This window comes from Eleutherodactylus coqui, chromosome 11 (genome assembly GCF_035609145.1).
Source record: "Eleutherodactylus coqui strain aEleCoq1 chromosome 11, aEleCoq1.hap1, whole genome shotgun sequence".
In the NCBI taxonomy this organism is placed as follows: Eukaryota; Metazoa; Chordata; class Amphibia; order Anura; family Eleutherodactylidae; genus Eleutherodactylus; species Eleutherodactylus coqui.
This window is the reverse complement of record NC_089847.1, coordinates 88,665,050-88,690,628: the sequence shown is the minus strand read 5'-3', so window position 1 is coordinate 88,690,628 and position 25,579 is coordinate 88,665,050. Positions and strand designations below refer to the sequence as shown.

Sequence of the window (25,579 nt, the reverse complement as noted above, 5' to 3'; positions counted from 1 at the left end):
TTGTCTTCTGTGTTGCAAGAATGATGTGTATTGCATATCTGCAGCTCTGAAAGGGTTAACTGTCTGGTATGTGAGCTGACTGTCTGGGTTATGTATCTTTTTGTATGTCACATGAACATGCTTGATATATGTGTTTGCAAGCCATGCGCTAGAGGGAGCGTTTGGAGTTCTGTGCTGCTCCCGTCAGAGAGGAGCGTTAGGAGGTCTGCAGGAAGCCCACACAGGTACCTTCAACCTGGGTGGTACAGAATGGAGGAAGCTGAGAGAATGGACTAATGACTGGCAGGGACTGTCAACCCCAGAAGTTCTTTAGCGTGTTTCTGCTCTTGAGTGTGGACCGGTAGAGATTGAGAGAGAAAAGCAAGCGTAGTGCCGGGCCAGGACCTACAGATAACTTTGGCTGTGGTTTCTCCTGTGATCCCAGGAGGTCTCCCTGTCACATAATTTACTAGGAAACTGCTGAACTGTTAGTCATTGGAATTGAAGTAAAGTGACCAGTCGCCCGTCCGTTTCCAGAGACTGTGTCTTAAAAAGTACCTGTGTGTGTGTGTGTGTGTGTGTGTGTGTAAGTGGATTTACTCCATCAACTAGGAATTCCCCCACGGAAGCTGCGCAAGTGAGGATTTACTCCGACAACTAGGAATCCCCTGCTGCAGAAGAAACAGTGGCGTCACGAGTGACAAAAGGACTCGGGTAATCCCTAAGGGGTGTACGTTTATTTACCTGCCTTCGGCCCTGTCACCAGTTACCCTCCGGGTGGGAGATGGTAGAGCCACCGTGACAAGGCCCAAACTCTACACCACCGTCTCCTAGGCCCTGACCCCCTTCTCTGACGCTGCAGGGCCAGCGCTTCTGCCAACAGCCCCATTGAAAACATGTAGAAAACCCCTGATGCGACAGTCTCGCATCCCGATGGGGCTGAAGGAATCCCCTGCCGCAGCTGCCGCCAGCCACAGTTAAAACAATGGGCGATATTGCAGAAAGCATGACATGCTGCACGGTGCCATGCAGGGAAACACCGCAAGTGTGAATGAGCCCATACAAAAGAATTTCTCGCCAGTGTGCAGGTGTCCTTAAGTCACATCCTACACAGGAGATCCTCCAGTAGGATAGATCACACTAAAATCTGATGCAAATGGGAGCGACACAGCAATGTTCACCCCTATCTGTAAGAGGAAAACCGTGGTCTAAGGCTAGTTTCACACGGGCGGGCTGTGAATCCTGCTCCTATATCACGCGCCCCACCATGAGAATGCCCAGGTATGTGGGAAGTTTTCATGGGAAAACAGCCGCTCATCACTTCAGGGATAAAGGGAACCTCCGCCACCCTGTCACAGCCATGGCAGACGGATCACCAAGTTTCTCCCAATGAAAGCAATGGGCGCTGCAATATGACGCAGCAAGATAGAACATACCGCGATTTGTTTCCTACATAGTATCTCAGGATGGGGGTCATTTTTGTACGCTTCAAAGCACACAAATCTTGTGTGATTTTAGCGCCCGTGCAAGGCAGCCTAAACAGAGAGAAAAGTGTATACTCACTGGCGTACGGCAAGAGAGTCGCAATTGCGACCTGGCACCTCATCTATGGAGGGCCCGCACCATATACTGTATTACTGCCACAGACCAGCTCTGTGTGGTGCTCAGGGATGGAATAGTCTGTTACCTGGGGTAGCTGGAAGCCAATTCAACACTGCAGACTATCCCGACGCGCGGTGCTCCCTGCAAATAGTAAAGCGCAGCACTAAACGCTGTGTGAGGAAGGCCTAAATCTTTCTCCCCCTGTGTGCGGTCTATGTGGCAGGTTTTTTGATAAAGTTTAAAACTACTTTCAATAAATTTCTTTGAAACATCATTTTCTGTACTAGAATAGGCCTTGTCGTACACTTCTTTATACCTAATGCTCACACATCTGATTTGCATATCCCCTTCGCCTGACAACACAGAATTGGTGGGGTCCCAATACTTCTGTCAACATAGAGTATGTAGGTTAGCAGAAAACTCATTATACAATAATCCTTACGTGTATCAGTACACCTTTACACTCCTGGTGATGCCTCACTGTATAGTGATAATTGGCAGCCTGGTGGATGATTGGTCAAACTGTGTCAATAAGACAACTCACTGAAGGCTGAAAACGTAGGATATTTTATTTTTTCTCTCAAATTACAAAAAAAAAAATAGAAAAAATATGATTGTCTTGCTGTAACACCTGAATTTGAATACATTATATACAGACTGCTTAAACAATGTTTCACATTGCCGTACACTCAGTATAGGCGACCATTCGTTGCATAAACCATCATTCATTCTAGGATTCGCTTATATTTACAAAAACCCACTGAAAATAAGTTGCTGCACCCCTGAAAAAATTGCTGATTTGTTGGTGTGTAGGCAACAGGTTCACCTTAACGGTTCAGTAACCCTTTCCAATCCACTGTCTGACGTCTTCCTACATTCTGATTGAAGCTTGAACAGCTCCAATGTCAGAAGACGTCCAACAGGGTATTCTTACCGTCTATTGCCAACCACTCTGCTGTCGGAGCCTCTCTGGCGCACACACACTGGCTTTAGCCAGCAGATGGCACCGTTGTATAACAGCAAAAAGAGAAAGCCTTTTAGGAAACCCTGAATTCGAAATTGGATTGGAAAGGGTTGAACATAAGACACAAAATGGTGTATAAAAAGAGTTGCTAGTAAGACACGCGTGAATGTGTATATACTGTATCTTAATAATCGCAGACAGTTTCCGGCTGGTAATCTCGCTGAAAAAACATTATAGCTAGTGGGGGTTTGGATTATATTTGGCTGCACAGCAAATGCCCATTATAGCAGCAAAAACACAGCAAACAGGTCAACTTTTAGAAACCACAATAATATTAGTGATGAGAACTGCGTAGATATAAACCGCTCTGCTGAAAGGGAAACGGTCAGCAGCTTTTAACCAAATAAACCTATAGCAGCCGTACAAATATGTAGGAGCTCTTTTCAATGCCTTTTTTGCTTTGAATGTGGCTAAAAGCATTCTTGTGAATTTGTACTTTGAAATTTTCCTATGCCGCATGTAAATGAAGCAGAGCGGTCCACTGGGCGGTCCGGACCATCTGTTAGCTGCATATTTAGCTGGAAAGTCCACCCCTCTCCCATCCCCTGGCATAGATGATGCCTACTACATCACCCACACTCTGCTTTGAAGTCTCACACCTGCGATGGGTGCCAGCTAGAGATGAGCGAGTATACTCGCTAAGGCACATTACTCGAGCGAGCAGTACCTTAGCCGAGTATCTCCCCGCTCGTCTCTAAAGATTCGGGGGCCGGCGGGGGAAAGCGGGGAGGAACGGAGATCTCTCTCTCTCACCCCGCTCCTCCCCGCTACTCACCTGTCACCCGCACCGGCCCCCGAATCTTTAGAGACGAGCGGGGAGATACTCGGCTAAGGCACTACTTGCTTGAGTATTGTGCCTTAGCGAGTATACTCGCTCATCTCTAGTGCCAGCACATGAGCGGATAAACTTTCTCTTCTGGAGCTTATCTGCGCATGCACTGGCACCCGACATCATGGCACATGCACAAAAACTTCAGAGCAGTGTGTGGATAACATAGTAGGCATCATTCATGCCAGCGGATGCAAAAGGGATGGACTTTCGGGTTAAATATGCAACTAGCAGAGACGTCCGGCCCGCGCACCAGACCGTTTGCTTCAATTACATGTGGCACAGAAAAATGTACAAATACACAAGTATGTGTTTAGCTATGTTCAAAGCAAAACCAGTGTTAGAAAGACGGTCCCTACATAATTGTACCGTTGCTATTAGTTTACTTGGTTAGAAACGGCTGACAGGTTCCCTTCAGCCCCATTACTAGATGTTCTTCACATGTCAGTGCAGTCACATCTCTGGGTTTACGCTTTCACTTCAATTAAACAGAGTTAGATTAGGTGACATTTTGTGGAAGTAAACAGAAGCAAAAACATGATATATTAAAAACATCATCATTAAGAATAAATCATTTACATATAACTCAGGGATATTGAAAATTGATTTATGCCTTTTGTGGAACAACCTTGGTTAATTTGTAAAACACCTTGGCGGATACAAAATGTACCAGTCAATGCAATGGTAGCAGCAGGATGTGAGTCCTATTGGCACTGCAATCTGTTTTTCATCATTTTACATACCGTTTTGTTTGCTACTGGTCACCGCAGTAATAATGCAGATATCAAGGTTTTATTCTGAGAAATTAATCTTAAAACAAGTAGTTCTCAAAAATATAAGAAATCACATGTAAAGGCGAGCCAGTAAGAAAAAATACAGTATAAACGTAAAAATAGCTGCAATGAAAATTCAGCATAGAAATAATAAAAAATCTGTAGTATTGTTCTTGACATCCAGACAAACTACCAACTTCAGGGCTTCATGTTATGGGGAGTTTATACAGTTTAGAAAAACGAAGCACATTACATAATACCTATTGAAATCAATGGTCTGTCCATGTAATATGCGATTGTCAGGTTCTACAAAGAATGATATTCTTTGTAGTCACTCTGCGCTCTGTTCAAGACATGAACATTAAGGTTTAGAATGGGGGATCGGCTAGCTATTAAAGGGATGGCATGAGGATTAGAAAAACATGGCTGCTTTCTTCCAAAAACTGCACCACTGCTGTCCATGGATTGTATCAGCCCCATTGAAAAGAATGAGCCTGAACTGCAATACCATACACAACCCAAGAAGAATAGTATTCGTTTTTTTTCTTAAGGCGGCAACCATGTTTTTCTAATCTGATACAACTCTCTATTTTAGTCCTTAAATACCATATTTAGCAAATTCGATTGAATTTTTTTATTCTACTTCAATGCTGTCTTATGAAAGGGTTGGGTGGGAGACTGTTTACTGAGGAAGGGTCATGGTTTGTCTATTCTTTTGTTGAAAAGCTTAAAAGGGATTGGTGGGCTTTTTTTGTGACCTGTGGTCGTGGCAACCTTGGAAACTGTTGTAGGGAGCAGAATAACGAAAATCATGAAACTGATGGGTCCAACACACATAGCACCCAATGACTAGAATAGGTCAATTGGGTTTCCATTACGCTACCATTAATTTTATCTGCAAAAAAAAAAAATAGTACAGTATTCTGCTTCATTTTGCCCAACATGTTAGACCAGATCTGTGATGGAGCCTCCAACAGAGCCCAAGTGTGACATGAGATAGAATAGAACATTGGGCCAACTGTAGCAACAGCCGAACGTTGGATTTTATTATTATTATGATTGCAATGCTAACTTCATCAATATATTAAAATACTTCATTTACAAAGGTTTACATTTAAACAATAACTTAGAAACTTGAACTACTTTCAGGGATTGCTCCTCCAACAGGTTACATCTGAAGAGTTCCACTAAACAAGTAAGGGGCAGTCCACTCCGGCAGAATTACTTGTCCATCAAAAGTTAGGAGATTCTTTGGTGGTCTTTTCTTGAATATATTACATTTAGGTTTTGGTCCTTTTACACAGAATGATTTAAAAAAAAAATTGTTGGATCGTGTGAATCTGAAAAGATAGTCATTCAGTGTAAAAACGGCCAATGACGGAACGATAAGCCGTTCGCTTATTGTTCATTTTATGCAGGGATATAAGTAAGTAATCATTCGCTCCTTCACAACTCGCGAGTGAACGGCGATCGTACAGTCGTTCACATTCACTGGTACAGATGATGAAGAGGTTATAAATATTTCTTGCTATGCACTTGAAGTTTTGCTGGTTGTTAGAAGAATTGGTCGATTAGGTAGCCTTTGCAGGATGCCAGTAGCTGTAATAGGACGAATGGCGTGTGGTGGTGAGGGTCTTACTGGGGCTTTGATGGAGGAGCGTATAACAGGCTGATGGGAGGAAATAAATTTGGCTACTGTTGGTCTAGACAAAAAGGAAAGAAAAAAAAAGACGATGGTAAATATTTCCAGATAGGCAAATAGTCCCCAGTTGTACTCCCACCCACCCACCTATATCCTTTGGTTTTATTCTGAAAGGCAAATATAAAAAGCAGGAGACAAATGAGGTAGTAATTCCCCCAAACAGTACGACATACTAACTAGTTGACTACGCTATTCTGTGTGGCACCAATGCAGGAAATTGTCTCCAATTGCATAATGGAAGCCTATGGTTCTGTCTGGGTGCCTTTTTTGATATTACAGACAGAACCATGGGCCGAAAACCCGAGATGTAGGCTGAAATAAGATGTGAATAGGTCCTAATATGGGCTCTTTTTTCCTTATAATATCAGCTCAACTGCTAAGTGATTTCACCTGTAAACATTTCAAAGTACTGTAGGTTTATCAGTAGTAGCCAGGCTGCTTGTTGATGGTTTCTAACAAATTATATAAAAGGGAGTTCACTAGCTAAAGCTTGAAAGGGTACACTTTAGAACAATATCTTATTATATTATGCTGTAGAAATGAGCTGTTATATACATAACACTTACCGGGAGCTATTATGTTCTAGTTGTCCCGGCCCAGAAGCAAACGTTCTATTCCGCTCACCCAATGGTGTACTAGTTGGTTGAATCACTTTCCGAGTCCTTATAATATTGTCATCAATATCGGTTGGCAAAAAGGCCTCATCGCCCATGTATGTAATTGTTGCCGTTGCCCTCAATGCTGTGGTCTTGCTTGGAGTGAAGACCCTATTTAAATGTCTGGCTCGAATGTCTGCGCCTTTCTTGAGTCTGGGATTTATGCCAATTGGTCCTGGTGGGCATGGAGTCATAGGGGGTGATGGCTGCCGTGGAGAACTGTGTGACGTCATCTCTCGACTATGTAGTGGGACGGCTAGGAAATAGAGAGGATTACAAATATGTACAGTATAAATAATGTAAATGTTATACAATTATTTCATTAAACATTGAGCACTATTTTATTAATCTTACTTGATGTACAGAAACTGCAGACATCTTAATAAGAGTACACAGTATAAACCAATAATAGATGAGATTTGATAACTGCTTATATAGCTGCACATGACGTCATTTCTCAATGCAACTGTTTTATTGGAAGGTCTTCCTTTTTGCATAGACTTTTTTGTCCTGGAAGGGAGACTGTCAGCAGAATGCAGAAACTGGCATGGTGACAAAGAAGCCAACAACTATTTGACTTCCTTATAGCTTCCCTGCTCTGTTATAGGATGGCAGTCAGTTGTAAAAGGAGAGATTCTTATAATAGAAAGTGTATTACAACATTGAAGTACGTATAGTCCAATGACTAAGTCTAGTTTCCTCTTAGGTCCTTAGTGGTGTACCTACTTTGACCACAGATTTCTATGGCTGCTAGTTCTATAACTATCATACATACAGGTATGTTAGAATATTATTACTAGATCTGTATTTGGAGTCAAAGAACAGAGTGGATCCATTTTTGTGATATCAAGAAAGTTGAAGGAATTTGCTATCCACACAGAACAGGATTTGATCCCACATCTGACTCAATATATACAGCTCATGCAAGGTATTCTACTTTCCTTTTCTGTACCCTAAGATAAAGAAGCCCTCACCTTTAGCTGATCTTGGGGAATGAATTGTAGTCTCAGGAGATACTCTAATAAGGCATCCTGAGTCCCAAGTGTCCTCCAGATCTTCATCCTCACTGCTGAAAGATAGACTCTCTCTTTCCTCTTCATCGCTGTGTGTTATAGTGAAAACCTGTGGAGCTCGTTCATCCTTTATTCTTTGCAGCACTCTAAGTGACATACATGAATTAAAAGTCATTGTCATTTTGAGTCTTGTTCTATAAGATCATGGATAGAATCAATTCACACTGTGCATTTTGATGTAGATTATGTTGCAAAAAACTAGCAATCCTACAAAAAGTATAGACGTAAAACTTTCAATTATACACCCAATTAGTGCCCCATAAATGAGGAGAGTTGAGCCCCTTGCCTAAGGCCACGGCCCTTCCCTACTGCAGGAGGAACAGCAATTTACAGAAGAGCCGTTGTTGTCGTCTGAGATCAGTGAGCCACCAATGCAGCCTGTTGATCCTCTATGTCAGAATTTAAAGTTAATTGCTGCCCAGTGCCTTCTATGTGATTCAGGGGAGCAATGATGTCATCACATTGCCTGTGTCATTCTGCAGGATGTCAGCTAGAAGTGGCTGGGCAGTGTACGGAAGGACTATCATTTCACTCTGTGGTGCAGTATGGCTACAACTTCATGTCATGTTGGTCTGGACTGGACACAAAAGAAAATGACAATGCTAATTAAAGGGGTGGTCTCGCGAAAGCAAGTGGGTCTATACACTTCTGTATGGCCATATTAATGCACTTTGTAATATACATCGTGCATTAAATATGAGCCATACAGAAGTTATTCACTTACCTGCTCCGTTGCTAGCGTCCCCGTCGCCATGGTTCCGTCTAATTTCGGTGTCTTCTTGCCTTTTTAGACGCGCTTGCGCAGATCCGTCTTCTCCCTTCTTCTCCCTTCGGCTCCGCTCGGCAGCATCGGCATTTTGGCTCCGCCCCCTTGTACGCATCATCGCGTAGCTCCGCCCCATGACGTGTGCCGGTTCCAGCCTCCTGATTGGCTGGAATCGGCACATGACGGGGGCGGAGCTACGCGATGACGCGAAAAGGGGGCGGAGCCAAAACTCCGATGCTTCCAAGACCAGCCGAAGGGAGAAGATGCATCTGCGCAAGCGCGTCTAAAAAAGCAAGAAGACACCGAAGTTAGACGGAACCATGGCAACGGGGACGCTAGCAACGGAGCAGGTAAGTGAATAACTTCTGTATGGCTCATATTTAATGCACGATGTATATTACAAAGTGCATTAATATGGCCATACAGAAGTGTATAGACCCACTTGCTTTCGCGAGACCACCCCTTTAAAGATGACACCATGTGCGAGTCACAGTGTCATTGTTTATTCTGTCACTAGCTGCCTCTAATTAGTCATGTAGTCACTTTATAGTCTGTAGAGCATTGATGATTAGTAGCTCTCCTTTGTGAGCTGACAACACCTAGCAAGCTTTACCATTGTTCAGGTCTTGTTAAGAAGTACAAACGTAAATGGCATGGGGTGGATTCGACTTTATAGTTTAGCACTTTATTGATCTTGATTCTGGTACTATACGTATTGAACTAGGTTTTGGTCTTTTTTTTGTACTGAGCTTGGTTCTGGGGCTGTATTTATGTAATGAACTGTTCTAGAAATAATGATTACAATAATATATATTTGGAGTATTCTAATTGTTTTATTAGATTACCAGGTGATCTATCTATCTAAAAGAAAATCTGTATTGCCCATAGCAACAAATCACAGCAAAGCTTTCATCGTACCTCAGCAGTATAGAAACCAATCACAGCTCAGCTTTCATTTTAACTCAGCAGTATAAGAAATGAAAGTTAAACTGATTGGTTGCTATTAGCACCAAAAATTACAGGGAAAGTCAGCAAGTTTTTGATTTTTATCTACGCCAGTATTCGTCACCTGGTGCTGAAGAATGCTCATGCAAAATTTCACTTAAATTGGACCTGTGGATTTGTTTAAGATACAAACAAATTGTGATTTATGTATAATGACTAGCTGATGTACCCGGCTTCAGCCGAGTTAATTTGGTACTGGTGTTTATCGGATGTTCACACGGAAAATCTTATGAAGTCGTGGTTACTTTAGAGATAGCGAGGAAAAAAATATGTTCACTATTTTGCATGATTCTTTGCGTTACCCATGAAACACCACGTGGTAACCATGCAACGTTTCCTTTATATTATGACATCGGGAAGTGAGAGAATTAGATTCAATACGTAAAATTTGGACGCTAATTCTTTTGCGCTTAGAATTGAATAATCGAGTTGGGACCCATTAACTTTTCCTATTTATGACATAATCAATGCTTGGGCCAAATTTCAAATTTCTATGACATCGGAAAGTGAATTGGATTCCGTACGTAAAATTTGGACGCTAATTCTTTTGCACTTAGAATTGAATAATCAAGTTGAGACCCATTAACTTTTCCTATTTATGACATAATCAATGCACATGCCAAATTTCATGTTTCTACGACATTGGGAAGTTGGAGAATTAGATTCTGTACATAAAATTTGGACGCTAATTCTTTTGTGCTAGAATTGAATAATCAAGTTGGGACCCATTAACTTTTCCTATTTTGGACATAATCTATGCTCGTGCCAAATTTCATGTTTCAACAACATCGGGAAGTTGGAGAATTAGTGGCGAGTCAGTGAGGGCTTTCGTCTTTATATACAGTATATAGATTAATTTAGGGACAGTGAAGTAATGCTTTTTTTTTCCTTCAGGTAGCGGGGTTGCAGGGAGGGGGCACCATTTTGCTATTTGCCTCAGGTAGCAGAAAGGCTAGGGGCTCCCCTGTACACCCCACTACATAAAGGTGCCACTCCTTCTCCGTTACAGCAACATTGCATCAAAACTGCAGTCTAAGGCCCAATGTCCACAGGTGGTTTTGAATTGCAGAATTCGCGAGGGGCGCCTGCGCAGATGATCTGCAGTTCAAGCCTCCCATAGGGAAAATGGGCATCCACACTTGAATTTTGATATGCAGATTCTTTTTCCAGATTCTGCATGCAGAAAACAAATCGCAGCATGCTCCATTTCAGTGTGGTTCCCACACGGACGGCTTCCATTGAAGTCAATGGAAGCCGTCCGAACCGGGGCCCATCCGCAATGTCAATTTTTAAGGAAAGCACAAGTTTAAAAAAAATTAAATATATACTGTGCATGTGCGCTGGCGTACCGGCCGGCGCTTCCGCACACATCCTCAGTACAGACCCATACAGGTACGCAGGGTGGCCGGCAGCGGGCAGGGTCAGATTCAACCTGCCTGTGGACATGAGGCCTAAACTGGCTCGAAAGATGATTTTAAGTAGTGCACCTGTAGCAATATATAGGATCCCATTACCCATTTAAAGTGCTTACAGTCTACATTTAAAGCCATTTTTACCAATGTATTGACTGTCAAAGTTATAAAACCTTTACTATATTGTATGTACAGATGTATAAAGCTATTACACCAAATTACAGACAAAATAATTTTTCTTAATTTCAACCTCTTCCAATTAGTAGATATCAGTCTAAGATGTTGTCTTAAGTTTGACAATTCATTAGAACTATTCTCATCAATCATCCTTCGGACATTGTCTTACTCATGATGCCTCTCTCTCCAGGACTTCAGTTCTGCAAACACATCATCCCGATCCTTCTGAAATTCCGTGATAGATTCAAGCGAGACCTCAGGCTGGAATCCCTTCGGTGGTACACTTGAGCCATGAGCTTCCTAAGAAGAAAGATTACCAGAGATGATTTGTATAAGTAGTTTGTTGGAAATCAGAGGTGTCCAGCTGGACTATGTCACATGCGGCTGTCCCCTTAGCCAAAGGACTGCTTAATATATCCCCATTTCCTTCTCCAGGCTGTATGCAGATTGGTGGCTGAATGGAGTTTACTACCCAAGAAAATACAAAGTCTGCCATAAAGCAGTCATTTTAATTTGATCTCTGCTTCGTGAAAGGAGGAGCTGTGCAAATAAATGTAGGAACTCAATGGGTTCTTTAACATTATTGCCATGTATGATAGGTGTCAAAGCACTCAATGCATGACAGCTTACTGCATAAGGGACTGCGCAGCTACGTAGTACACAATATCAAGCCGGTGATCGTAATGTTAAGGCTGATGTATATAAATATGAACTAGTTGGGCGTCAACCCTTCTCAAGTTTCTTAGAGTAAAAAGGACAGCAAATTCACAGACTATTTTTCCATCTGATTTTTGGTCAGATCCCCCCCCCCCCCCCAAAAAAAAAATGCAGCATGACCTATTCTCATCCATGTGCTGTACATGTGAAGTTTCCGCACATCAGGCAGCACAAGGACAACTGTCCACTGCAAGAGACGCTCAAGAATCTTTTCATCATTCATTTAAATGTACACATGAGCATTAACAACAATATAGCTGATCTGGAGACATTGTAATGAGTGCATTACATTGTGATTAGATAATGGTCATGTTCACAATGTGCACAATGCACACCACGCACAGGACGAAAAGCAAATAGAGGCTAGAGGAAAAGGATTGGTATAGGGGAATGCGCACACACGCTGAACACTATAATAAAGTGAGCTGCAAACGGGACTTGCGAGCAAACATCCAACGACGACTGACAAACGTCAAAACGCTTACATAAAATACCAACATGCATAAGCAGATGGAATACCCCAAATACGTACGAGGTATTGGTTCGTATTTTGGCCAAGATACGCAAGCTCACGAGTCCAACAAGGGTTCTCGTTGTCTTGTAGGTCCCTACTCCAACAAATCAACTTAACCCAAGGAGTCCTGCCTACAAGTGGGGTGATAGGGACGGCAAATAGGGACGGCCACATCCTGAAACCTTGGAGCCTGGCTCACCATAAATGGTAGGCAGCATACAAGCTGAACAGGACACTGTTCACACCAACAGACAGGAGAATCCCACCCAGAACCTCATGCATGCAGCAACGTCAAGCAAAAAATACATGACTCCAAAAACCAGGGTTCTGGTTCTAAAAGATAAAAGACCTCTAGAAAGAGGGGCTGGTATTTATGTACAGCAGACCGGGTTGCGATTAGCTGACTGGATCAATACACACCCATATCACCCCATATCTGTGTGTTCCTGGAAACCCGTAGAACTACAGGTCCAAGGAGCACACTAATAATACCATTAATGACACTAATAATGCATTTTCTTTTCAACTATCTGGCTTTACATTTTTTTAGTCCATTACCCAGTCATGTCAGGACCCCCAAGTGACAATACAGTGTTTGAGAATCATTTAGAAATTTTCTCATTTAGTATTCACATGCATTTACAATAATGCTACAGACAAGGATGTAACATAACGATGCCGCCTCAATCTGCCAATTGGTGCCATCTGTAGCAAACAAGTTCAGAAAATGGATGGGTTGTGATCATAGTTTTCACTGCCCCCTAATCTTTGTATCCTCTATTTTTCAATATCTAGGGATGATGCATACCTCTAACTTTTCCTTTCGTGCACGGAGAGCTTTAATGGGATTCCCACAGATGACTTTGCAAACACCTGTATTTAAAATAAATGTTAAAAATAATCAGATGAATAAAAAAAAAAAAAATCTACCCACACGCATGATGTAAATCCCTACAGGTTTAAGCACAATAAGAAGGATTGTATTCATATACAGTATAAGCCCTACTCTTAGATTGGTGTTACCATGAGTTAGGTCACTGGCTTCATCCTCAACTGGAGAATCAACTGATGCTTGAAGTATGCTTTGTTTTGCACTTGAGAGGCTAGAGACAATTCTTCCAGCACTCGAGGGTCTTGGGACAGAGTGTGGTCGTCTGCTTAGTACTGGCACAGCTGTACTGGGTCTCATAGACATCCTTCTTTGAGCATTCCCTGAGTCTTGAAACAAAATTTTCATTAATCAGTTTGATCATTCATAGCAAGGCAACAAGATATCTATTTATACAATGCCAAATCCAAAAAAAATGGGGTACTGTGAAATGTTAAGAAATAAATTGCAATGATTTGAAAATCTCATAACCATATCTTATTCACGAAAGAATAGAGGACACATATCAGAAGGTGAAAGTTTTATATGAGAAAATTAAGTAGTTTAGAAATTGATGGCAGCAACACATCTCACAAAAGTTGGGCCAGGTCTACCACTGTGTTGAATCCCCTTTTCTTTTTACAACAGTCTGTAAATGTCTGGGAAGTGAGGAGACCAATTGCTGGAGTTTTGGGAGAAGAATTTTGTCCCCTTCTTGTCTGGCGTAGGATTATAGCTGCTCAATGGTCCTTGGTCTTTGCCAGATTTTTTGTTTCATAATGTGCCAATCAAACTACTAATGACAACCTGTCTGTCTGTGTGCAAGTGAGTGGGTTTATGAGTTACTTACATGCTCCGCCCCTAATCACATGATGGGGACATCACCACAGGTCCTGTACACACACGGCTGCTATCAGACTAAGTGTTCGTTAGTATTCCACATAGCAATTGAGGCTGCAGGGGGTTTGTAGTCCGCCCGTAATCTGCACAAGGATGTAGGACATTTGATGACGTCACCGTCATGTGATAAGGGGCGGAGCATGCAACTCCCTCACTGGCAATGAAGAACCTTTGATGACGTCACCGCCATATGACCTAGGCAGGCCATGTAAGTGATTCACTTGGGATGAGCATCACCATTATGTAATCAGGGGCGGAGCATGACGGTGACATCATCACAGGTCCTTCATCTTCAGTGCTGTGCCGCTTCTGATCCCTGTTGTATGGGATGAACAATGTATGTAGCAGTGCTGTGTGTGCGACATATACGTAGCACAGCTGTGTGGCGCATTTCACCACCAGAAACACTGGTACAGTAATTTCCTAATAAATACTAGTTGTTTTCAATGGGTGAAAGGTCTAGACTACAGGTAGGCCTGGTCACCACCTGGACTCTGCCTATGAAGCCATGCTGTCGTGATGGATGCAGTATGTGGTTTAGCATTGTCTTGCTGAAATATGCAAGGCCTTCCCTGAGATGTTGACTCAATGGGAGCACTCAGATAACCCCTTGCCATCAAAGATGCCATCTTTTCAACTGTGTGCTGATAACGAGCTGGATGGTCTAACTTCTTGAATCCACAGGACACGGTGTCCGTGGTTTCAAATAAGAATTTCAAATTTTGATTCATCTGACCACAGAAATTTTTTTTCTGCCATCAATTTCTAGATCAGTGGTCCCCAACCTTTTTCCCTCCAGGGACTGGCCTCAAGCAAGAAGATTTTTACATGGCCCGGCAGGGCGGGGTGGGGCTTTGGTCATATGGGGGCGGGGTTATGCAGCGCTATACAACAAACAGTGCTGTAGACCGGGGGGTGCTGCTGGGACCACTCTGCTGCCCTGCTATACTCCCTGGCACCCTCAGATATGCGCTCACCGGATCCAAAGCACTGTCCATGTGGTCATGTCCCCACTGCGCTGCAAGAACTCTAGGGAACCTGTCAGTTCTGACGGCATGGTTTCTGGGGTCCCCGCGATGCTCTCCACTCCCGCGCACTCACTGCTATGCTGGCGAGCCCCCACCCCAGCCACCGGTAGCAGACAGCAGCACGCGATGGAGCGTGTCCTCCCTGCCGCAGTACTGGCCAATCGGAAACTAGGGGGCGTTCACTGCAAAGTCCGCTCACCCCCTAGCTTCCAGTGATGTGATATGAAGGTACAACAGTACCGTGCTGGTCTGCGGCGCCGCCGACCGGCACAGAAACCCTAACGGCCCGGTCCCGGTCTGCGGACTGGTGGTTGGGGACCCCTGTTCTAGATGAATTAATTTTTTACATGAAATGGAAAAATGTCTTCCTTTCACCTTCTGATATGTTCTATTGAGAATAAAATATGGTTGTATGATAGTGTAGTCACGGCCAAGTGGTTAAGGTGATGGACTTGAAATCCATTGGGGTTTCCCCATGCAGCTTCGAGTCCTGCTGACTATGAGCACAAATTTATAAATCCTGCACTGAGCAGGGGGTTGGACCCGATGACCCTGGAGGTCCCTTCCAACTCTACCAGTCTATGATTAGCAAGTCACCCCATTCTTTTTTGCCGTAACATTATTTATATTTGGGGCAGCAGCCAAACATTCTTTTAGAATGGGCTTTTAGATCAAAGAATGTGGAACTATTTTATAACGGAAGTAGCCATATTTTCAAGAATCTAGCTAGCCCTTTAATCTTCTCTTAAAAAACTTCACTAAGACAGTTTGAGGCATTGTAGAGAAGTCCATGACAAGTTTTGAATAGCCAATCTATTGACTATTTTATACAGACTATGGGGAGGAAAATGACATTTTGCAACATTTACTTTATGAGTAAACTTTGATTTGCAGAATTTTAACTATTTCTTACTAGCACTAGAAGCCCATCATCCCGGCTAGTCTATTTAACATCAAGTGACCATTCTTAATAGCATTTACCTACAGATGCAAGGCTCGTAACACTTTCTTTTATAGAGTCCAACACCATTAGCCAGTCCTGATTCGGAACACTTTGTGTATTTGGGGTTAATTCATCAGCTGGGGCGTCATCAAGGTATTGCAATTGTGGGATCGTTCTTCTCACTACTATACGGTAATTGTAGTCTGAAGACTAAAAAGAAAAGGAATACAATATATATACGTGCCTGGCAACTATCTAGGATCATAAATACGTTTTTAGAAGATTTTCTCGCATTAAAGAGCCATTTAGGTGAAACTTTTTATTCATCATGCAACTAGCCCCGCAGTATATACAGGGGGCAGTCAAAAGGATTGATCTAGCTCTATAGCTCAATACTAGTCTCCTATGTTGAAGTAACCATAGTGTACTTTAATAGGAAGGCATGAAAGCGCTACATAATGGTATGCAGCACAGACCCCTGGGGGCCCCGGAACATGGATTACTAGTAAGAGCAAGACCCAATCAGAAGACCATGCAAATTTCAGTGTGAAACTGTGGATAGAAATTTGGTGCCATTGCCTCGTTGGACCTGTGTACATTCCAGGGACCCTTATCGCAGATCGGTACCTGAATTTCCTACAAATGGTTAATGACTTCCTGGATGATCTGCCTCTATTGTAGAGGCACTTACAGTATGTTTTTCTTTCTCCAGTCATAGCAGCAGTCCTACAGTTTTCAAATCAGTATAACTCATGTGTGGTGCACCCTACTGCATAAGCAGTAATAGAATACAGATGGTAATGGCACTGTCCTCAGTGCAGAGATGGTATAGGCAATAGCTGCTCATCTGGTGTTGTGCTGATGCATCATTGAATTGCAAGCATAAAATAGTGAAAGAGAAAGGAGGAACAAAGCTCAATATCAAGATGATCTATGATAAGTATCAGACAGGAGGCTGCACTGTATGAAAGTGCCTGCAACGTATAGACATCCAGATGTAACAGGCAATCAAGTGAGGGCAGAGATGCGTGCAGGAGAAAAGCGTGCAGGAGAAGGCAACTTTATCACAGTCTCTGCATTTACTATTGGAGTATGAATGGATTTCCTGTTTCCTCTGCAGTGAACAGATTTATGAATCATCGTTTGATGCATAGGATCCTTAATAGAGATGAGCGAGCGTACTCGGAAAAGCACTACTCGCTCGAGTAATTTGCTTTATCCGAGTATCGCTGTGCTCGTCCCTGAAGATTCGGGTGCCGGCACGGAGCGGGGAGCTGCAGGGGAGAGCGGGGAGGAACGGAGGGGAGATCTTTCTCTCCCTCTCTCCCGCCCGCTCTCCCCTGCTCCCCACCTGTCAGCCGCAACGGCACCCGAATCTTCAGGGACGAGCACAGCGATACTCGGATAAAGCAAATTACTCGAGCGAGTAGTGCTTTTCCGAGTACGCTCGCTCATCTCTAGTCCTTAACTCAAAATCTGGCTACAAACTGCCACGGGTGATATATACTGTATATACTTTCACAGTGGTTGCCCAGGATTAGAAAAGAGGATTAGCATTTCTTTTTCCAGAAACGGTCATCCATGATCTATCTCTGCTACTGCATTTCAGTCCCATTCACTTGATTTAGGGCTCGTGTCCATGGGCGGGTCAGATTCTGCATGCGGGAGCCCGAAGCGGAATCCGACCCTGCCCGCGGCCGGCAACCATGCATACTTGTCCGGGTCTTCTGTGTACCTGTACTGCCAATGTGTGCAGAAGTGCCAGCTGGCATACATGCACAGTACAGGTATTTTTTTTTACACTCCTGCTTTCCTGTGGAATCCGCTGCCCGTCCGGACGGGCAATTGTGGATGGGCTGTGGATCGGACGGCTTCCATTAAGTTCAATGGAAGCAGTCCGTGCCGATACCGCACTGATATGGAGCAAAAGGTCCGCATAACAAATCCGCATGCTTTCATTCAGGTGCGGACGCCCATGCTTCCCTAGAGGCGTCTTAATTTGCAGGTTCACCCATGCAGATTCCACAAATCAGATCCGCCCATTGACATGAGGCCTTCAGTAGAGCTGCAATCCCTAAACACAGCCTTGCAACGAGAGGGTCATTGTGTCTGAGGAAGACAGCAGATACTTCTTTTCAACCCGGACAAATGCTGTAGTGAGCGCCTATAAAACATTATGCCTAGGATAAATTCTTACTAGTTATGGTTGCCAGAAGTCTCTTTTTATATCACAACTAGGTGATATACCGGGGCGTAGCAACACGATTTTATGACTAGCAGTCCTGGAATATACAAAGTGGCCACAAGAATGAGCCCAGCACCGCACTGTTATGAAAGCTGTCCGAAAGAAAACCTGTGTTGCCCCTAGCAACCAATCACAGCGCAGCTTTCATTTTACCTCAGCAGTGTATTTATGAAAGCTGAAGAACGCACATGTAAAATTTCACTCAAATCAGACCAGAACTGTGAATTTGTGTACGATACAAACAGACAGATTTGGAGTTTTATCAATGAGATTGGAACCATCAGGGACAGTAAACCACTGTATCTTAGGTAGCAGCACCCCCTAGAGGTGATAGCATGTCATTGTTCAGCATTGGTCAAAAAATATCAAAATATCCCTAGATGTGGAAGGTTCCGGATCAGCTCTTTAGGGCATTGTTTTTCCCCAAAACACCAATGCTAAAAAGGGCTAAATCAGACAAATGTGTCCCATTTTGGTCAGTCAAAAATAGACCAATTTTAATATGTGTGTGTGTCCATGTGACATCCGTATGCATTGTGTTTGTTATTTAATTCCGTTTCATCCGTTTGTTTTTTTGTAATCGCATGCAAAAAAAAGGCAGAGGTCCAATTTTCTTGCTAGACTTGCTTAACAATGATCAGTAAAAAAGGGAGCACACATAGATGTCCTCCATGTGCGCTCCTTTTTTTCTGCACCAATTGACTTGAATGGGTGACTAGCATCCATGACGTTGGACCAGAGTCATGAGGCTAACTTCACAAGGGCGAGTTCAATATCCAGCCGTGGGTCACGTTCTAATATTGCGTTCGCCAACTTGTCATTTCCCCACGGATGAGGCGTTTTTATATTAAAACCTCCTCGCATCACTCCAGGGAAGTAGCGATCCTCTGCCGCAGCTGTCAGCCCGGATCAGGATCCTCCGCTGCGGCTGCCAGGCTCGCGGAGTGTCTCCCATTGTTTTCAATGGGGGGACCTCGCATCGCACACGCGTGCACCGAGCACTCGTTGTGATGCTGCCACTGGCCCCATTGAAAACAATAGGTAATGTGACAGCACGGCCAAAGATAGGATGTGCCGTAAAAAAACGGTCATGTGTATGACCCACTTTATTTGGAGTACAGAATAACGTAGTTGACCATACTATTCTGTACTCCAAATAAAGCGGAAATAAACAGGAACCTTGTAAGATGGAGCCGAAGAGGTGTCTGTTTTGCAACAGAAGTGAATGGCCCCATTTATTTCCTTTTAGGATTCTGTCACAGCGCTGTTTTCACGGAACCCCTGAGCGGAGTCACATAGTGTGTTTAAAGAACGCTACGGGAACACTCCAAGTCCTTTCAAAAAAATCTGATCAACTAACTTTTTCAATTGTGTCTTAAGTTATCAATACCAATACATCCCCAATTCTTGCTTAATGCATATGAAACCAATGTGAAATACTCCCCATACTTAGTCTGCAGATAACAGCAGCACCATGGCTGGAGAACTTGGTCTCTTGGTACTTCAGACATGAGATCACCAGAGGAGATGATCTCACTCATGTGAAATCAGATCAGGCTGTAGAGCCAGATGCAGACAGAAGGGTTGATAACCTTGTTAGAGGCTCTGTCTGGGGAGACATGGCACTCAACACACAATGGTAAGCATAGACCTTCATTACTGCTCTTCAGTCATTAGAGCGGAATACTTAACCCATATATTGCTGGGATAACTACACCACACTGAACAGAATGGTTGTGAAGCGCAGTAATGGACGTGAACTAGCAAGATCTCATGAACAATGCAATCAATCTCCATCATAAATATAGGCAGGTTATTAGGCAGCATACCTCAGTGTCTTCAGGCCTGGCTCTGGCACATATTGGGTTGCCATCCACTGTGAGTGTTGTAAGCTTGCTGCATAATGCCAAGTACTGGAGTTCACTAATGTTATCTAGGTTGTTCCCTTCAAGATCAAGGATCTCCAGATTTTCCAACATGCTCACCTGGCTGAGATCCTGGAGCTCATTGTATGCCAGGTATAGCTCCTGTAGTGATCAATAGAACAGCATGAGATGAAAGCAATATACTAAATTATTATACTTCTTTATTATATCACCTTCATCAGCAAATGCAACCTGGGCTTCTTTCCCACAAGTGTATATCGGTCCGCCGTTTTCACGGACGGCTGATATACACTGTGATCTAATGCATTGGATTCCAATGCATCAGATCACATGGCCGTATTCTCGTGACATAAAAGCGCCCGGCCAGGTCAATATAGCACCAGGCATTTTTACGTCGGGTCCAAAAGATAGTCCTGGAACTATCTTTTGAGACAGAATACGTTGGCTGCTGCATGGGCTCCTACGGGAGCCCATGACAATGGCTGGAGGTGGGAGGAACTTTAGCAGCATGCCCACTCTCTAGGGGTCATACTTGACTCTAATCTTTCAGTCACTCCCCATCTTTAATTAATTGCTCGCTCATATCACCTGCACCTCAAAAATTTCTTCAGAAACCAACATTTTGTAACAGTGGATAGATGAAATACTCTTACTGCTGCCCTGATCCATTCTTGACTTGATTACTGCAATTCACTACTGATTGCTTTTTCCCCTCACTAAACTATCCCCTCCCCTATCTAACCTGAATGCAGCAGCCAGGCTTATGCATTTCTCCAACTGCTACACCAATGCCTCCACCCTGTGCCAAATCACTGTACTGGTTGCCTGTCCAATATAGAATACAATTTAAACTCTTCACTCTCATCCATAAAGCTCTCCACAATACTGCAGCAGTCTATATTTTCTCCCTCCTCTCGGTCTACTGCCCTACCCATGCTCTCCGCTCTGCTAATGATCTTACATTAAAGCCCCATTTACACGCAACGATTGTCGTTTGATTGAACGAATGCCTTAACAATTTTTTTGTTTTTAAATGATGAACATTTACATGTAAAGATAATAGTTTTAAATCCTTGTCATTTTGCTCATTAGCTATGCAAACGTTTGCTCAGGTGGGTGTGTATGTGAAGAATCTCAAGGCAGAAGGTTTTTAATTAGTGTGAAGAAAAGCCATTGTCTACTGCTGCATAAGTTATTGTGTTGGTATTGGTGCATCTTGTCTCCACTGGATGTATGGGTGGAGACATTGTTCGGCCAGTGTAAGTGACAGGGAACTTCCAGGGCACACACGCCCTTCAGCTCCTACACATCTCCATCTGACTCTCTCACCACCAAACTGCCATTTCCGCTCCCGTTGTCCCAGGGCACACGGCCCCCTCTGTTCCCACACATGTTCCCTGGCTGACTCACTCTTCCCAAAGGACTCCCAGCTCTGCTCCCAGAACCCCTGCGGGCAGGAGCACTCACTGTGGGCTCCGTTGCTTTCCCCGCCGAACTGCCATTATCTCCGCTCCTGTTCCCCCTGCAGCGGCTGCAGCCGGGGCTGCTCTCACTGTGGTCCTCGCTCCTCTCCCCGGCAAACTGTGGTGTGGTCAGGTGCTCCTCCTGCGCCACTGAAGATGGCCCTGCTCTCGCCATGGCTGCATGCCGCTCGAGCAGCTGGACGGGCAGCAGCACTAGTGGTCGCTGAGTGCCAACGCTGCTTCCAGCAACAGGGGTTGGGGGGTTGCTGCAGGATCTGGCCACCCCGCAGAAGTAGCGCTCGCAGCTTCAGTGCCGGGAGGATGAGGCAGAAGACAGAGCTCAGGAGGGCACATCTGCGGCAGCCAGTCAGCGGCTGGGGGTGTTGCCTTCTGAGGACTGCCAAACCCTATCTCCACCCATCATTGTGGTGGAGACCAGATGCACCAGTACCCATTGTGTTTAAGTGGGCAAACATATACATATATGACTCTTCTCTTCTATTCCATTTAAGCCTGAAGAAGAACCCTGCGTAGGTTCGAAACCTCGCTTATAACATCATGTATTTTTGTTAGCCATTAAGAAGGTATCATATCTACAAGAATACTTGGTTTCTCTTAAGGCGCTTTTACATGGGACAAGTGTCAGACAAACGATGCCCAACACTCGCCCCGTGTATACTTGCTCCCATGCCGTTACACAGGAATGAGTATCACTGGATCGCTGATAGTGCGGCCAGCAGGGAGGCGGGGCGACTGGAGGAGAGTCCTCTCCTCGCTCTCCCCCGCCCCTCTCCATTCACTGTAAGCAGTGGCTGTTCAGTACTGAACGGCTGCTGTTTACACTTAACGATGGTCGTTCAGAATTTTAAGCATGCTGAAAACTGTCTAAAAGCAATTGAGTGATCGTTGCTGAAAGGCTGTTGGGCGCTAATGTGCTAGACTGTCGCCCCATTTAAAGGGACCTTTACACTACTAATACAGTACATTGTGGGGATTGGGTATTCTGAAGATTGTGTTGGCCATTTTGGACAGCTGAAAATGGGACTCTTGAGTCAGAGAATCAGCGGGATATTAGAGTAGAAGACCAACAGCAGGTAATAAATCTCTCACCTGCTCCCAGGACAAAATTTTTTCTTGAAACTGGAGAGTCACTTAAAGGAGATGTCCCGAGGCAGCAAGTGGGTCTATACACTTCTGTATGGCCATAATAATGCACTTTGTAATGTACATTGTGCATTAATTATGAGCCATACAGAAGTTATAAAAAGTTTTATACTTACCTGCTCCGTTGCTGGCGTCCTCGTCTCCATGGTGCCGACTAATTTTCGCCCTCCGATGGCCAAATTAGCCGCGCTTGCGCAGTCCGGGTCTTCTCCTCTTCTCTATGGGGCTCCGTGTAGCTCCGCCCCGTCACGTGCCGATTCCAGCCAATCAGGAGGCTGGAATCGGCAATGGACCGCACAGAAGCCCTGCGGTCCACGGAGGTAGAAGATCCCGGCGGCCATCTTCAGCAGGTGAGTATGAAGACGCCGGACCGCCGGGATTCAGGTAAGCGCTGTGCGGGTGGTTTTTTTAACCCCTGCATCGGGGTTGTCTCGCGCCGAACGGGGGGGGGGGTTTAAAAAAAAAAAAACCCGTTTCGGCGCGGGACATCTCCTTTAAAAGTTTTACCACTAAGAAGCAAATCAGTTTGGAATCAGTTTGAACTTAGAGGTTATCGAGGCAGCAGCTGCCGGCATACACTGCGGTCAGAGCTCTCAGTAATTGATATCAAGGAGAGCTGCGCTTGCAATTATGAACACCAGCCGCTACATAGGAGTTAGAGCAGTGCTTCCGCTCTGACCCCGGGGCCGCTGTCTGAATAAACCCTTTAACACTCAATAGTAATTAATATGAAGAGGACTCTAGGCGAAAAATAGAATAAAGTGTACCTTCAAAGAAGAGAAGGAAGATATGCCATCAAGGTCAGTAAGGCTACAACGAGCCATCCAGAGCACTTGTAAATGCGACAGTGATGTACCAAGATCTCTGGAAAGAAAACATGCTAAAAATCCCAGCAATACCAATAATGCGAAATACAAATTACTACTCGCCGTATCTATAGAATATCTCAAATGTTTACAAATGTAATTGAAGAAAAGTGCACTTCTATCCTTTTAGGATTCCAGATTCTGTTTGGTCACATTGATGACAAATTATTGAAAATTTACCAAATTCCAGTTTTTTTTCTGCAATCTATATCATCTTCGGTAGTATTTTGCCTAGCAATGGAAAGATTAACGAAGAAGAAAAAAAAGGAAGGATGAAGGGAAAGCACATTGAGCGTTAAATGTCCTCAGCAATCTAGATACTTTTTCACTTGTAGACCTGAATCGCAGGTGCATAAGAATCGACCCTCTAGTGGTAGCAACAGGAAGTATACATGTGGGGAGAAAAAAAAAAAAAAGTCTGTATTCACTTTACCCTTATCAAGTATATTACCAAAAAGATCCACATCGCTTACGCTGCTGGTACCCTTAAAGAGTACCTGCATTTTCAATACGTTTAATCAGCCTAGTTTTTGTAGCGAACCCCTATTCTGCGATACATCTAACCTGTTTCCCTGAAAATAAGACATAGCATGATTTTCCAGAATTTTTGAGGATGCAAAATGATTTTTCAGGGTTTTTGAGGATGCTTGAAATATAAGCCCTACTCCAAAATTAAGCCCTGCTAACAGTTAATTAAAAAAAGTCAATTTAAATTGTGTCCAGGCAGCTATACATGTAAAAAAGTTAAACCTTTTTGAACAAAAATTAATATAAGAAACTGTCTTATTTTCGGGGAAACACGGTAGTTGAAGAAGTTGCTGAGAAATCCATCTTCAGCTAACTACAAAACTGAACATAGAGCTCCAGTCAGCACTGTGCCTGCACTATTATTTCTAGTGCAGGCACAGCAGCTTACATACAAAATTTAATAAGAAAATATACAATTTAATAAGTGTTCTCTCCTCTCATATAAACCTCTTGCAGTCGTCCCCCAGCACTTTGAGGAGAAGAAGCTGTCCTGTGTTACAAACAGCTTCTCCTCTTCACAGCGTGCCTGTTCCCCGTAGACCCCTTGTACTGTCAGGGTCTTCTCGGTGTGACATACTGTACATGCTGTGACATAATGTATGTCACAACCCGATATACTGAGACCCTGACAGTGCATGGGGTCCGATGAGAAACACATGCGCTGTGAAGAGGAGAGGCCATCTGTAACACAGTTCGGCTTCTTCTTTTCACAGCACCAGGGTATGGCAGCAGGAGGGTTATATAAGAGGAGAGGACACTATGGGGGAAATTTATATATAAAATTCAATGAAATGAAAGGCAGACATTTTATTGTTCTACTCTTCTATCTAAGCTGCTGTGCTGCACTACAGATAACAGTAGAGATGGTAGTTTCCTGTTCATATGCAGGTGCTTAGCCGAAGAAGGATTTATCAGCAATGTCTTCTCCCAGCTGAATAGAGGTTTTCTATGAAAAATGTACAGAATAGGCCAATAAAACATATTGCAAAAATGCTAATTACCAATTCTGTACATTTTAGAAAAAAAAATCTAAGTGGAGGTTGAGAGCCCAGACAAACCCTTACATTACATAGCGGTATTGGAGGTTTATTTTAAATATAGAGCTAATAACACACGACGTCCTTACCTGATGGACATTATCACACTATTGTTCAGCTTAAGTTCTCTAAGGTTTGGCATCTGAGTACCTGCAGGAAGAACAGGAAATATGTGATTTACGCCATAGTGTCAGGTTATAGCCATATTCTAAAACTTTTTTTCTGATGTCTCTGTATTGTACATTATTGCAGAGAAAATCTATTGAATGAATAAATGAGACAGACCATACAGGATTTCCATCTGCAGCATTTAGAGGGGTCTACACTACACTTGACTTTGTTCCTTCCCATAATAATGCATTATCGGAAATTGTTAGTCCCATAGTACGAGCAACAACTGTACCCCAACTTACAAGCAGGGC

General features: G+C 43.6%; 1 protein-coding gene and 1 non-coding gene across 3 annotated transcripts in view; one reads left to right on the top strand and one right to left on the bottom strand.

The window, feature by feature from the left end:
• Positions 1-3,484: 3,484 nt before the first annotated feature.
• Positions 3,485-25,579, bottom strand: part of LRRC56 (leucine rich repeat containing 56) — a 44,200-nt gene continuing 22,105 nt past the window's right edge. For both annotated transcript variants that reach the window (XM_066582986.1, XM_066582987.1), the window contains exons 5-14: positions 25,247-25,307; positions 23,494-23,590; positions 20,043-20,240; positions 16,007-16,178; positions 13,253-13,447; positions 13,038-13,102; positions 11,168-11,298; positions 7,540-7,724; positions 6,476-6,821; positions 3,485-5,910 (exon numbers count right to left, since the gene is read on the bottom strand). In XM_066582986.1, coding sequence (XP_066439083.1) covers positions 5,736-5,910; positions 6,476-6,821; positions 7,540-7,724; positions 11,168-11,298; positions 13,038-13,102; positions 13,253-13,447; positions 16,007-16,178; positions 20,043-20,240; positions 23,494-23,590; positions 25,247-25,307 — 1,625 coding nt within the window. In that variant the 3' untranslated portion in view covers positions 3,485-5,735. The remainder of the gene's footprint in view (positions 5,911-6,475; positions 6,822-7,539; positions 7,725-11,167; positions 11,299-13,037; positions 13,103-13,252; positions 13,448-16,006; positions 16,179-20,042; positions 20,241-23,493; positions 23,591-25,246; positions 25,308-25,579) is intronic.
• On the top strand, positions 15,446-15,527 carry TRNAS-UGA (transfer RNA serine (anticodon UGA)). Its single transcript has one exon. It is a non-coding gene; the product is annotated as a tRNA-Ser (tRNA).